This window comes from Python bivittatus, unplaced genomic scaffold, assembly GCF_059951505.1.
Source record: "Python bivittatus isolate LINGU-HERP-01145 unplaced genomic scaffold, Pbiv_v1 ctg000220_np1212, whole genome shotgun sequence".
NCBI classification, from domain to species: Eukaryota; Metazoa; Chordata; class Lepidosauria; order Squamata; family Pythonidae; genus Python; species Python bivittatus.
This window is the reverse complement of record NW_028277048.1, coordinates 24,883,858-24,898,615: the sequence shown is the minus strand read 5'-3', so window position 1 is coordinate 24,898,615 and position 14,758 is coordinate 24,883,858. Positions and strand designations below refer to the sequence as shown.

Here is a 14,758-nt window from a genome sequence, read left to right as displayed (position 1 = left end):
TCACTGAAGATGTGTGGCTCTCAGAGACAAGTCCTCCCTTGGCTGGCTAACACAGAGCTACCATTCTGAAGGATCCCACAGGTGATGTGCTATGACATGGCTACAGTGCCTTGGCTGCACAGGCAGTTCCCATGGTCACCCGACAGTGCATCATCCTGAGCCCACCTTCAGGGTGATGCTTACAGGGCTGCAAGATAATTGTTCTCCTGGCAGGTCAGTGAGTAGCAGCACTACCACTACTATGGGGTGCACGCGTCTGAGTGTCACGTTCTCTCATCTGGGGCAACAACCTTCCGTAGATACAATCTGATCCTAATAACATACACTTTGTGTGTGTGTGTGTGTGTGTGTGCGCCTTTGAGTCAGTCTCGACTCCTGGTGACTGCCTGGACAAATCCCTGCAGTTTTCTTGGCAAGATCTTGGAAGTGGTTTGCCATTGCCTTCTCCCTGGGGCTGAGAGACAGGGACTGGCCCACAGTCACCCAGTTGGCTTTGTGCCTAAGGCAGGACTGAAACTCATGGTCTCCCGCTTTCTAGCCTGATGCTTTAATCACTACACCAAAGCACACACCAAAACTAAAGCAAAGCATGCCAAAACTAGGCCTGTAAAAATGACTTCATCAGAAAATAGAGTGAGTGAATGAAGTGGATTAGTTATGGCTATCAGATTCAAGTTTCAAAAATGCAGGCTACGACTAGATGGCAGCATTGAGAAATGGGAAAGTCAAATTCTTTGCTGCCATCTAGATTTTTGCAGGGTAGCCATAGGATTAGTGGCTACAGAAATTACATTCATACATCACACTAAGCCATGGTTTGTTGAACAGTCTCACAAGAGAGCAAAGTTGTTCAGCTGGTTCCTAGTTTCACTACTCTTGTTCTGCATCTCTATGGTTTGACTGGCACCAAAACACAAACAAGACAAGGAATTACAAACCATGCATTCCTATCTGCAACATGATTTCGAACTCTGGGCAATCTTAAAACCATCTGTTTATTCACTGACAGATACCACACCATGCAACACACTGGAATTTTTATTTACAAAATTAGCATATTATGTTTGTTTTTGTTGCTCCAAGGCTTTGTCAGGATGCAACTTGCTTATTCCGTTCTCCTTTCCCATCTCTCGTTTCTGTGGCACACCTAGGCTTAACTGTATACAGCACACAACAGAATGAGTTAGGAAAACCAACTGGATTACTGCAAAGCCCTGGAGCCACAAAACACGCACTTCAAGAGAAATATGGTTAATGGTGGTAATGGTTTATCTAATCTCTATTTTAAACAGAGATCGTTTAAAAATGCAAGTTTCCAAGTTATTGTCTGAAGTGGGAAATTCCATGCCATTCCATAACCTCTCCTCCTTGGTTCTGGTGCATATATAGATCCAGTGTCAATATTTTATATAGTATCAGTGTATCTAAAAAGATCCGATGTTACTATAAAAATGTCAGAAATCATTGAGGACTGTATTTAATAGTCCCTCTTTTAACCAGTACTGGCTTGTCTGCTCCTGGCTCCAACCCAGATTCTCTTATTGCTCAAAAGTTGCCAATAGCTCCTCTCATTTTCTTTCTCTGCTCTTCCTGCTGTTTCTTTGTGGTCTTTTCTCACATTCCCAGTGGTCTTCAGTTTTAGCTCCTATTGGCAGCAGTTCTATGCACTTGGTCTGTTTACTGTAACTTACTCCGAATGACTATAAAAAGAATGCACGTTCTTCTTCCTCTGCACCTTGTCTGCCCTCTCCTGAAATTTAGCTCATAAGCTCCCTGAAATAAGGATCTGTTTTCTTTTTACTCTTGTGAAAAGGCAGGCATAGTACATTAGGATTAAAGCAATTTTCTGACTATGTTGATATAAGGAAAAGCTTTGAAGTTTGGCTCTGAAATCCCCTTCCTTGTAAATCCAGGAGCCCCTTTTGACCACACAACCAAATTTTAGGGGCAGTGTTATTAAACAAACAAACAAACAAACAAAAACCAGCAAATTTCCCACACTGGTGAAGTAGGCACCATGCAAAAACAGAAGCAGAAGCCCTAAAATAGCACAAAGTAGTTTTAAATAGAAAGGCCACCCCTCCAAACCCCAGAAAAAAAGTCCAACCCTGTTGCATGTGAAGTAGCTCTGGCTGATTTACTCTCAATATTAAGTGTGATCCCAGGCAGCAAAAAGTCGCTCATCCCTACACTACTAGTTATCTTTCACCAATGCACCTACTGTCCAAATATTCTGATGACTGCTCAAGCAGGCACACAAAGAAGAATGTTCTTAGGGTGCCAAACACTTTTTTTCCCCCTTCAGGCCAATGAAAGGGCTTTTCTTTATCTAAATAGTCTTTCTGGCCATCAGTATAAAATTTGAAGGACTAAAAAAAGAGGTTATTTTTCATGGTATACAGTTTCCCACTTGAACGTATAAAGAAAAGACAGCACTAAATTACAGAAAGACAGAGAGCACCTTCATTCAGAGGCAGCTTTTATTAAAATGGGGTGACATCTAAAAGGATACAGTACAAAAAAAATTGGTCCAAGGGGAAAGGATGGGGAAGAAGAGAAAACCACAAAATGCAAAGCATAATACGGAGCAATTTAAAAACCGTCTGCAAAGACAGCCAACCTCAGAGTTTTCTTCACCTATGCTTGTCCCGAGAGCCAGTGACAGCCACCTAAGGAACCAGGGTTCTCTTCCCCAGGACCACAAAGCAAGGAGTGGCAGAAGGGCAAGGTGGTCTTTCATATGGCAAATACAAGATTGAAAGATTAGAGTCTCCCATACTGAAGATGGACATACGGGTGCACACACATGGATCAGGGTTCTGAATTCAGAGCAGTCCCTAGCCTCATTCTGGACATGGAAGAGGATGGGGGCTTGTCAGTAACTTGATTCTTGCAGCTAGTATCAGAAGAGAAGCAGCCGGGACCTGTCCAGCTGTATTACAGTTCCCAAAATCAGCCAGCAGAAAGATGCAACAGCATCCCCACCCAATCCTACCAATAGGTGCCCAAGACTAAGAAAACACAACCTAAAAGTGAAATGTCAGTTTTGCCCACTGACGTCTACTCTGCTGTGCCTCAGCGACACCTGCTTGCACAACTCCATTCCCCACCTCTTAATTCGCCCCAGAAACCTGCTCTGTGCAGTCAGGTGAGGAAGTCAAAAGGAAAGTAACTCTAGTCTGAAGGAAACAATCTTCTACCAAGCACTGTAGATACAAAGAATTAGTGCTGGGGATTGGGAGGAGGGGGGTGGAGGGCAGAAGAAGAGATAAGGAGTTGAGTTAGAAAAGCTTTCTTCCCCAGAAGGCAGTGACTTGTGATTTTCATTGTGCCCAAGAAGGTGGCCGATGACTTTACCTGGCACCTCTGCCAGTCATCCCCTCCCCTTTAGAAAACAAAAACAGACACCCACACGGAAACAAAGATTGTGATCCTGGATTGCAGCTACCTGAAGGCCACACACAGGGAGAGTCCATTCCTTCCCAACAGATGAATCTGTATTAGGCCTCCTGCCCACCCCCAGGAAAGGCCAGAAAATATTAGAAACCTGCCCTCTTTTCAGAGCCTTTAACTTGGGCCCTACCATGCACCAACACTGCCCAGCCCACTATTCTGGGGGAGAGAGGAGGGTGGCTGGGCCACCATGCTATGCTCTGAATGGAAGCTGTCTCAGGTGTGGAAGAACTTCAGGCAGAGCTGGACCTGGGGAGGGTGGGCCTCAAAACAAAGGAGAGCCAGGCTGAAATGCAAGACCTTGGCCTGGGTACCAACATCATCCCCAATGATGAGAGGACTGGATCAGCGGAAAGAAAAGATGTTGGTTGGAGATTAGCGGGAGGTTCTGTGCTGGAGTAGGAATTGTACAGGCCTGAGCAGTGAATCCCTGCAGTGTTTCTAGCCATTAGAGATGCTGCCTGTTGGGAGGCCTGCCCGTTTATGTATTGCGGATTCCCAGGGCTTGTTCAAGTTCCTGCCGTCTCTGCTGAACCTGTGAAAGAAGACAGACCAACAGTCTTTATGCACAGGTAAAAAAGGAACAGAACTGCCTCTAGTACTTCCAGGTATCAGGAACAAGCATTAGGCTCCAAACCAGGAGCTCGAGTCCAGCCTTTCCCAATTTGCAACCCAGAACTTTCCATATTTATGATGATCACCCCCACTGTTCACAGCCTACACAGCCAATAATGGGCACTGCAGTACAACACATTTGGGAAGCCTGCTTTGGTCTTAGCATGGATCAGCAGCAGGAAGAGGTACTTTTCAACTCTTTGACTCCATTTGCTATTCAGTTTGCAGAACCAGAAAAAGGGACTAGAAATCTGCCCACCAGTCAGCAGGATTGAAGGATCCTGACAGAGCTGTTGGGTCCCATTCCAAGCGTTACAGGAGAGATCCCAATGGATGGATCCATTTTACCTTAGAGTAGAAATATCTGCATACGGCCTCTTGTGCCCACGGCTGGAAGTAAAATTCAGCTCGGCGCTCTTCTTCTGGGTTCCCAACAACATCAGTCATAGCCTGAAGGTGAGCAGAAGTCTCCAGTTACACATCTTGCTCTCCCTGAAATACCTGTCTCGGCTCTCGGCTCTATCCCTCTGGCAGGTGGCAGTTTGTTTTCTTTTTTTTAAACGGAAGACACAGCCAGGGATGCCCGTCCCCCGCACCCCCATGTCTGGATTCTCCTCAAAGGCTTCTCACCTTCAGATCTCGACACTGGGACTGCAGCCAGTCATTGATGAAACCCTGGGGATCTCTGGCAAAGCTCAGCATAAATTCACGCTGGGTCTTTAACTGGTTAATGGTTTCTATGGTCTCATGGATCTGAGATGAAAAAATGCCACACAGATACATTGGAAAAAGAATGGGGTTATACTCTACTGAAATGAGTTGCTGGGTGCAGGTACATGGGCTGGTTTTCATGGAGCTGGTCCTGGAAATGCACATGGAGTGAGACTGCAATCTGCAACACATCCCAGGCCCTTCCCCTTCGGTTATTTATCCTCTTGTACTTTTTACAAATCAAAATACATCTACTTTAGAGATACAAGCTTCTATGTTATAGATTGTAACTGATCCTCACTCTGAGTCATCCAATCTCTTCAGTTACAACCCTTGTATCAACGCTATACTGTTGTTAGTTTAATGGCTTCAAGAGCAAAATAACTCTAATCCCAAAGTTCCTCTCATGGTAATCTTTTCTTGGTCAGCAAATGAATACACATTATCAAAAACATATCATTTCAGTTTCACAGCAGAGGGAGCTTGACTATTTAAAATATTACCCCAGAAGTGGAATGACATGAAAGCTATGATTTCATGCATCTTTACAAGGCAATTGTCCTATATTAACAGTGGGACTTGCTCACAAATTCACAGTTTATACAACAGAATTTCTAATCCAGGGGGTATTCAGGTTAAGAAAAAAGTGCTTTATGACTAGAATACTTTACAGCCAACCTAAATGTGTCACATTTTCCCTTCCTTACAAGCTCTCCCTGTTCTGAATAAAGGAGTGGATATTTCAACTGTTGCCTGGAGTCAGAATCCTACAACTAGGAATCTGCTTCATTTCATCTTTCAACGCCTGTCACTGGGCAATCTTCCCAGAGGCAATGAAAGGCTCACTGTAGGCCAGGAACCAGAGAAATCGAGGTTAATCTGCAGGGCCACTAAAGGACTGAAAAAAGACATCTTCCAGGTAGCCTTTGAACCTTCTGGCAGTCACACATCCATCAGTTTTTTATATTAACATTTACAATATATATACCTAAAAGTTAATGATGTAACTTCCACAGAGTACACTGAGAACATAATAGAAAAGAACCCATGACAGAATAGCCTACGCTTCCTTTTGTTCAGGAAGTATCTCCAGATAGCGGTGAAGTAAGGATAATAGGTGAGATAATATGGAACATTTAGAAATGAAGGCAACGGGAAGCAGCTGACAACTGAAGACTAAGGTTGCAATCCTCTGCACTAGGGGTGGGCAATGTGGTATCTGTGATATGCTCAGTATTTTTTAAAATCCAAATGAAATATTTATATGAAATCACACAATATGCTGTCTGAAAAAAAGATGCCAATCTCTGCTATATATCTCACTTGGAGGCAAAGTCCACTGAAGGCAAGGATATACTCTGAATAGACCTATGTAGGGCTAAGCTTCATATTATAGGAAGGGAAAGAAAAACCAGACAAACCAAACCAAACCAAACCAGAATTCACAAAAGCCTATTCTGGATTCTTTTGATAAATTACTGCACATTTTAACCAAATCTTGGTAATTTTTGCTATTTTAATGGATTGTAATGACTTAAAGGATTGACAGAAACATCTGACCACACAGTGAAGGCTGGGTAGGGAACAGGAACTGTTATTGCTCAGACCTCCTGCAGAGGGATTAGCGAAAACCCACTTCCAGGGACTCACACCTTGTTATCCAGGGCAGCTATCTCCTGCTGGCTGGCTGTGGAAAGCAGGAAAGAATTCATTTGGGTTTTCAAAGTATCATCTACTTCTACATCAATGTCATAGCAAGCGGTTTTCTTCTGATCATTTGGATCAACACTGGGGAAGCAAGAGAAAAAATGCCAGAATCAGAGCTTGGTTTAACAAAGCACCCCCAAATCTCCAACGCAGAGCATATGGAACAATAGTGTCATTTTTCTCAATTTAGGGTTTTCAATTTTTGACAGCCCTTCACTGCTTTCAAAAGCTCTATCCATGGCCAGATGTCTGGCCAGCTAATTTTGCCTTACTTTCCTCCCTTCCTTTTCTTAAAGTGATCCAGAATGTTTCCATTTCTGGCAACATTTGAATATTTTTCAATTCTGCTGCTACTTGACTATTTTGGAAACACTATAATGAAACACACCTTAAAGTTCTAGCCTGTGATATAACTCACAGAAGGAAATAGTACTGAAAATAGAAAGCGTGTGCTGGAACACTTGTGTCTGCACAACACAGTATTCAGCACAGCTGAAAGAATATTTCATGAGTTTATGGTTCAGCCCTAAGTCCTCACATAAATGCCCCCATCTTACCTGATGACATGGTTAATAATAATTGGCTCTGGAGGCATAAGCAATGCATGAAGCCGCTGTGGGATCTCTGAGAACTTCATTCGCTGAGACTCAAATATCTAGATGTTCAAAGAGGAATTCAAAGGAACTTAGAAAGAATCAGGCTTCAGCATTCCAGAAACGACTAAGGTCTGTACCCTTCCTTTTACCTGCTGGAGGTACTTGTCACAGATGACATACTCCCGTTCATGGGGGTCCTGCAACTTGTGAGTCTTGATGTATTGCCACAGAGCTTGGATGATCACTGGGCGTGTCTGGGTATGGATTCCCAAAAGACGAGCCAAACGTGGGTCTAGTTTGAACTGTGGAGGCTGCAAAGAGATGGTAAAAACTCAAAAGGGCAAGAATAACCATTTAAATTTGGGGGGGGGGGGAAGGTAGCAATCTGAATCCAGCAGCACAGAGAAAAATTCCTCCTTTTTGGCCCTCACAATGAATGCCACCTACCTGGTAGTCTAACATCAGGAGGACAGTGCAGCGCACATTCACATCACCAGGCCTTTTCACCTGGAAACCATCAGTCTCTTGGGTTGTAGCAGTCCTATGCCACTAGGAGGGAAAGAATACAGGAAGGGGGAGTAGAAAAAGGAGAAGGCATTCCACGACAAAACAAAACATTAGTGTGAGAGAACCAATATTGTGTGGGAGATGGATTCCAATCCCTGAAATAAAACTCAGTGGATGAACTTGGAATAGGTAAACATAAACATGGAAGCCTATGATGAAAAGCACTGGGGAAGAAGAAAAAGCTGACATCACGTACACTGCCTTGAGCCCCTTCAAAGGGAGAACAAGACAAAGAAGGACGTGGCAAGATTTGCATAAACACTAACAGCTCGGTTCTTTTTAAACATTATCTTCTCTGCTCTGTATGAAAGATGTACAACCTGAGGCCAAATCCAGCATGCAGCTCCCTAAGTTTTGCCCCTCCCCACAAGACCTCCAAAGGATGCCACCAAACTCTAATTTTAAATGTGTTAGAAAATTATTAAATATATAACTGGAAAACAATCTTACTCACAATTTAATATTAATTAAGCTTAAACATAAAAAAATATCTTTGTCCTGACATTTTTCTGTCAGAACATCTGGGACCAAGAAAAGTTGCACAACTCTGCTATATATGAAACTTCTCACCTCCACCAAGTGATTATCTGGGCCATAGAGGTCTTTGTCCAGCTCAATCACAAGAGATTTAAAGAAGGACGAGAATTTTCTCTTCTGCTTGGTAGCATCATACTTGGAGAGAGCAGACTGCAGGAGGAAAGAAAGAAAGAAAAGTCCTTTTATAGATAACAATGCCAACACCCAACACAGACATAGTCACAAACAGCACTGAAACCTCAGAAATTAAAACTGTGAACCATCAGTGATTTTTTTCCACTGGGAAGGGAATATATAACATTAACACTGATCATCATCATTTTCCATTTATTTCTAACATTTTATATGCCCAACTTTCCACTGCCACTGTCCCTTTCTACAATAATGTAGGGCCAAGTAAGATTTATTACATCTTATTTCAAAAAAGTTAGAGATCATTCATTTTTTTATCAATTGCACTCCAACCACCTGCAAACTTCAGAATAATGCGGGAGCTTTCTGAAGTGAAGAACAATTAGGCCATCCAAAAGTACACTAACCAACAGTGTTTAAAAGTAAAGCCTGGGGAAGTTCCTAAATAAGACTAATATTTCTTCTACAATGAAACTCCAATCACAGAAGAACACAGTATTTAAGTGTACAAAATGAAGAGCACCCTTACTGCTGAGATCTAATATGTGGAATTGCTTGTTTCAGAAACTTATATGACAATTAGTGCAAAAACATTGTTTTGGCCGTGCTCTTACACTCGCCTAAGCTAAAGCCTGCACTGTTCTGTCTCCATCTTATCTAGTTCCAAGACCATCAGGAGTGAATAATCAGCCATGCTACATTTCTAAACTCTCTAGAGGAATAAGCGCTGATGCCAATTCCATTCCTCACTCACATCTTCCAACAGCCGTCCTTCCACTCGAAGTTCCCATGAGGCTACAGTGCCTTCTCCATCTTCTGCATCTGACTTGGCTGGATTGAAGGTGTTGGAGATAAAAATGCGCAGTTTTCTTTTTTGCTAAAAAGGAACAGCATCCCATAGATGTGAAAATTAGAACCAACATTTCAGATTGCTACTATTATTCCCTCACCCTCCCAAACAGGAGTATTTCCGTCCTCACAAATCTCTGCATCTGAGTAAGATACATATCTTTCTAAGGCATTTCTACAACATGCAGGTGCACAGCATTTAAATGTTTTCTTGAATTCCTGTATTAAAAAATATATACTTGTTTGGAAGAAACAGCTATCCTTATAAATTAAAAATCTATACAGAAATGTAGAAAGAGAGAGAGAAAAAAATCCTGTGTGAAATCTGAGTTTTTTGTCAACATTTCTGATTAAAGCAAGGCTAATAGCAAGGTGCAATTCCTACATTAACACAGTGGTACAGCAGTGATTCCCTGTGGCCTTTCCCAAGAGTAGTAACAGGAAGAGAGAAGCCATTAAAGGTGAAGACACCCAGCACAGATCCATAAAGCATACCAACTATGCTGCCCTTTCATCTGTGTCAGTGAAGTAAACGTCCCAGAAGAAGCCACAGGGAAGCAATGCTCATGTCGTAACAAAAACCAATAACCTTGGCTCAAGAAGTTAAAGACACCACTCTGCAGATCAAAAGTAAGAAGGCTTTCGCAGGCCATTAGTCAGGGCCTGTATGCTAATAGCAGATGGGCTGAAAACCACAGAGGGATGGGGGGGTGTCATTCCTTCTCTTTGTTTTGCTTCCTACCCACATACCCACCCACCCACCCGGAAGGCAGACTGAAGGAGGACAGATCACTCTTGTCGGAGATCTGAAGTGATTGTTTCCAAAGGTCTTTTGAAGTAAAACCAGGGGCTGTGGATGATCTTAAGGCTGCTAATTGCCCAGATGCAAGAAGGAAGTTGTACTGGGTTAAGGGAAAAGGATACTAGATAATAAAAGGCTAAGAGAGGAAGTAATTCAGAAAACTAGCTGACCGGACGAAGAAGCAACCAGAAAAGGATAGCTATGAAATGCATCAGAAAATAACAGTTCAGCAGAATTACAGTATCAGAGAGCTATGCAACTCCTGTTTGTAGCAGCTACAACCTATAGAAGCCATACATTTTTCTGTCTGCTTTACAAAGTTTCACTGTTTTCTGCTGTCAGCAGCTGAAAATATGCAGAAGGCTTGCTATTTTAGCAGACATGGATTATGCTGGATAATAGTGAAGAACCTTATCGCACCTATCACTGGGCCTACAGAGCAGTGAGCTTCATATTGGTAGTGTAATAACGCTCTCTGGGCCACAAGACAAACATTCGAGTGGAGTCCTACAGGAGCTGACCCCTTCCTCCAGGCGGCAGCAGTGGAGGGTGGGTGGGAGAAAAGGAAGAAGACACTCACAGCTGTTTCTTCTGTCATCACAGCCCAGAGCCTGAGAGGTGCAAGGGTCCTCTCTCACTCCTGTCACTGTGAAGTATCCCTTCCCCAACTGAGGAGAGAAGGTGGTGGTGACAGTGGTGCTGACTGAGGCAGTGGCTGACTCAGAAGTAGCAGCAGAGGAGGAGATGGCATAGTAGCCACTGTAGCTCCTCACTCCCACTTTCCTCTTGCATCACTCTCCTGCTACGGCTATTGGAGCTTCACATGACTACGTACATTTTTTTTAAAGACTGAAGGCCTGAGACAAAGGGAGTCCAGGGCCCCATCCTTACCACCATCCTGCCTTCACTATGCATATGCCCGATTCACATACCACACAAATCATAATGTGATTTGTTGGTCTTGGTGTAGTGAACCCACTCATCATTTGTGACTTGCAAACCACAGATTATGTCCTTAAGTGTGTTGTGTGAACTAGGGATATGCAAAACATTCTCTCATGAAACATGCCAACCCCTAACTGGACCATTAAAATGGGACTGTTTGGAATATTCTGGAAATGGTCCAGTATGTTGCACCACATTCAGAATCCTCAAAGTGGCCTTTTCAGATTCAGAACATTTCATAATGAAATATTCTAGACATCCTGATGTGAATCCAGGTATTGTGGCTTATTCAATAAATCAGTTAAAACCTAGCCAATGGTGCTAGGATGATGTGTGAATGTAGCCAGAAGATTTATTTAATTCTTTAGAAAAGCTACAGATAGATGAATTTCAAGCTTATGCACCCTTCCTTCTTACCTTGATTGGCCTTTTCAAAGCCTCCTGAATATCCAACCGTTTCCGCATAATTGTCTGGTCCAGCTTCCTCTCAAATGCCAACAAATCCATGTATGCCTGAGACTCTGGTACTAATTCCCGGATCTAGAATGCAATGCAGCCACAGTCAATCAGCTACCTGTAGTTACAGGTACCATTGCTACCTGTAACTACCAGACCAAAGACCCAACATTTCACTCACTCTCTGAGGTAGAATTTTGTCTGCCATCTTCTTTTTCTTGGCACTGCATAAAGACCAAAAAAAACAAAAAAAAAAGATGATAAATTTCAATTCCTGATACAGGTGTAAGTAAGGTCCTTGTTGATTTTGTATCAAAGAAAAATTCTGCTACATCTAAGGTATTCTTTAGGCACCTAGGAAATCAGAGATGTATCTGGGATTATATTTTTTTTGGTCATACTGGGAAAAGCTATGCAACTTCCTTGAAGAAGAAAGCCAATAATTTATTAGGAACCAGAGTATAATCCTTAGCATATCAACCCAGAAGAAAGCTCCACTGATTTCACTGGGACATGCTCCTTAAGAAATATGTGTAGAACTACAGAATTTGGATAGTACGTCAATAGAAGAAATCATTCTACGTCTGTATGGTGGAGAGGCTTAACATACATCCTCAGCACACCAAGATCTGTGAGTGACAGAAAACACTGAAAGATTACTCTCTGTTATTTTGGATCTCAATTAAATAACACAATGCAATCCATCTGTACAAACCACATGACACCCAGAGAGTGCTCTGTGCAAATACCTAATTATACGCCAAATTTGAGGAATTTCAATATGAGCGGGTGGGGTATTCAGGACAAACAGGAAAAGGAATGATATCAATATGTTGATAGTTAGATTGCATTAAACTTTTTGTTTCCAGTTTTTTCAGTCTGATGAAAGGGGTGTGAACCAGAGTTGCCAGGAGACTGCATGAAGATGTATCCCAGTGTGGCTACAGTTGAAACCCCTCTTTTTATACACTGCATTTCTCATTTAAGTTGTCTTTATGAGATGGATCCTCTTTCTAATTTTCTAATGAGCTATTTGCAGAAATTAACAGATTGAAGATAATATCCCAAAGGAGATAAAACTTTCTGGCTTAAAATAACAGAGAACTTCACTCCTGAATGCTAGGATGCTTATGGGAGAAAAGAGGAATCTCTTACTTGTGATTTCGGTTTTGTACTGACTGTTGCTGAACTTGCTGGATCTGCTGAGGAGCTGGCCTTTTGCGAGACTGGTCCATTCCTGACTGAGCCAACCCAGGTCGGACGGAAGGGCTCCCACCATAGCCTGGAGGTCCCATTGCAGGTCCTTGCGGAGTCATGCGGCTGCCAGGCAACATTCCAGGGCGCTAGGAAAAGAAACAAACTGATTGTTGGCATGCCTAAGGATCCAACCACTGCTGCTTGTTCTCAGCTGCGACAGAATCAAGTAGCATCACTGTTTTTAGAGTGTACCAGTTCAGTCAAAAGACACTGTCTGCATCTTTGAAAAGAATCCTAAAATAATTTTCTTTTGAAAAACGCCCAGAGTCGCTTTGTGTAAGATGAGTGGCTATATGTGATGTATAAACAAATAAATCTTATAGAAGATTCAGTATTACCCCTCCCCCAATAAATCTTTGATGGGAAAAAAATATATACTCCCATTTCTGATTTGGGAAGCATGTAGTCATGCAACTTCTACCTACAGGAGTATTTAATTCAGAAAAAGTGTTATTGTTCAATTTGCCAATTTCACAAACTGACCACCACCTTCTGATTTTTTCTAGAATCTTGGATAGTCATAATGTTGCTGATTTTGATTGATATTCTATTTTATGCCTGTTTCTCAATAAATCATTTCTGATCTTTGAATGGGAAGTAATAATAAATACCCAGTAATACAACCAAGGAAAGAGTATATATTTTACAGAGAAATTCTTAACTGCTTCTACACATCCTAAGTGTGGATCCACCATTAAACCAGGGCCATACAATGTCTTCCCCGCCCCCACCCTTCTGGGTCCATTCTCACGTTCCCCTCGTTTCTCCCGCCTCCCAGTAAAGCTAGACTTTTCCTCCCGACACCCACAGTCCCTTTGGCTCTCTCCTCGCACACTGCCCTTGCAGCCTCACCCCCATAGTCCCTCTATTTGTCAGTAATTTCTATGCCGCGGATCCCCCATTCAGCAGCCGCCTCTTCGCCTCCATCTTTCAGGAATGACTCTCATCCTCCTCTTCCCCTCCGAGCCCCGCCCACTGCAGCTGAGCCGCCTCCCTCCCCCCCCCCGACCACCACCAGCCTCCTCAGCAGCAGCAGCGGCGGCGGCAGCAGCATCTCGCGCTCACGCCTGGCCTTAGAGCTCCGCCCCAAACCAAGGACCGCCCCTTTTTCAGCCGGGCCGGACCGGTACCGGGTATGCAGCGCCGGGCAGAGGGGAGCGGTACATTCCTTGTCCGGGAGCCGGGCCCATCCGCACGGGAGGCCCGGCCGTCCCTGGTCCCAGCGGTCCCGCCCCAGGGCCGGCTCCACCGCCGCCACCGCTCGGAGCTACAGCCTGGAAGCCCGCCCGCGCCGCCATCTTCCCTCCCTCAGCCGTACAAAGCAGGCGGGGAGGGGAGGGGGAAGGCGGATGTGGGGGTTTGGATGATTTAGTAGGGCTTTACCATAGACGCGCAGTCTGCGGGAGATAGAGCGTCGCCGGATTCGGGTTCGCGTGGAAGGAGGGAAGCGCAGAAGAGCCGCGCTGGATTTCCTGCCTTTTGTTGCAGAGGCTGCAGCTGCAGCTCGAGCGTGGGATACCTCGCTTGTCGTAGAAAGGGCTGAGACAAGTCTCTTAGAGGCATTCGCCTGCCATGGATGGATCTCTTCCGTGGACTTCTCTTTCCAACGACTGTTGTTCAGTCGTTAAGTCGTAAAATTTCAGGTGGTGAATTTGGCTTGACTCCCAGTCCTGAAGTCTCTCATTTCCACCGGGGTAAAGACCCTCAGTTCCACTGCTTGAAGTGCGTAGCTAAAACTACGGACTTTTGGAAGGGGTTTAACTCAGCTAAATTAAATCCAGCGAAGGAACATTATTCTGCCGTTGAGGCAGATGAACAAGCCGATCTCCACGTGATGGATCCATGAGCTGCCAGGGTCCTTGTACAGGGATTATTCTCAGTTTGTGCTAAAACTCTAGTAATCTCCTGCTACTAACACAATCAGTTTTGGAAAGTCTGAATACTGCAATTGTCGAAAGTGTTTTTAAAAAGTTTTTGTCATGTATTACAACAGTGATTCAGTAACTGAAGCCAGAGTCGATGAAACTATATTCTTAGGATTGCAGAGGCAATAGGTGTTTTGAAACTAATATAGGCCCTCACTTTTAATGGGGTTTCTTTCCTGCTAAAAGGTGTGTTTGTTGGGACAAAT

General features: G+C 43.6%; 1 protein-coding gene across 2 annotated transcripts; it reads right to left on the bottom strand.

Moving 5' to 3' along the window:
- Positions 1 to 2,462: 2,462 nt before the first annotated feature.
- On the bottom strand, positions 2,463 to 13,948 carry SMARCD1 (SWI/SNF related BAF chromatin remodeling complex subunit D1). 2 transcript variants are annotated; one of them, XM_007432602.4, is made up of 13 exons: positions 13,758 to 13,948; positions 12,526 to 12,713; positions 11,552 to 11,594; positions 11,332 to 11,454; positions 9,073 to 9,195; positions 8,220 to 8,336; positions 7,530 to 7,631; positions 7,232 to 7,393; positions 7,044 to 7,141; positions 6,432 to 6,567; positions 4,699 to 4,821; positions 4,417 to 4,518; positions 2,463 to 3,988 (listed from the first exon to the last, which is right to left on the bottom strand). In XM_007432602.4, the coding sequence occupies exons 1-13, from the start codon at positions 13,923 to 13,925 to the stop codon at positions 3,935 to 3,937; spliced, it is 1,539 nt and encodes a 512-aa protein (XP_007432664.1). In that variant the 5' UTR covers positions 13,926 to 13,948; the 3' UTR covers positions 2,463 to 3,934. The 2 variants fall into 2 exon arrangements, with proteins under 2 accessions (XP_007432664.1, XP_007432665.1); XM_007432603.4 differs by lacking the exon at positions 13,758 to 13,948 and adding an exon at positions 13,480 to 13,593.
- Positions 13,949 to 14,758: the final 810 nt, after the last annotated feature.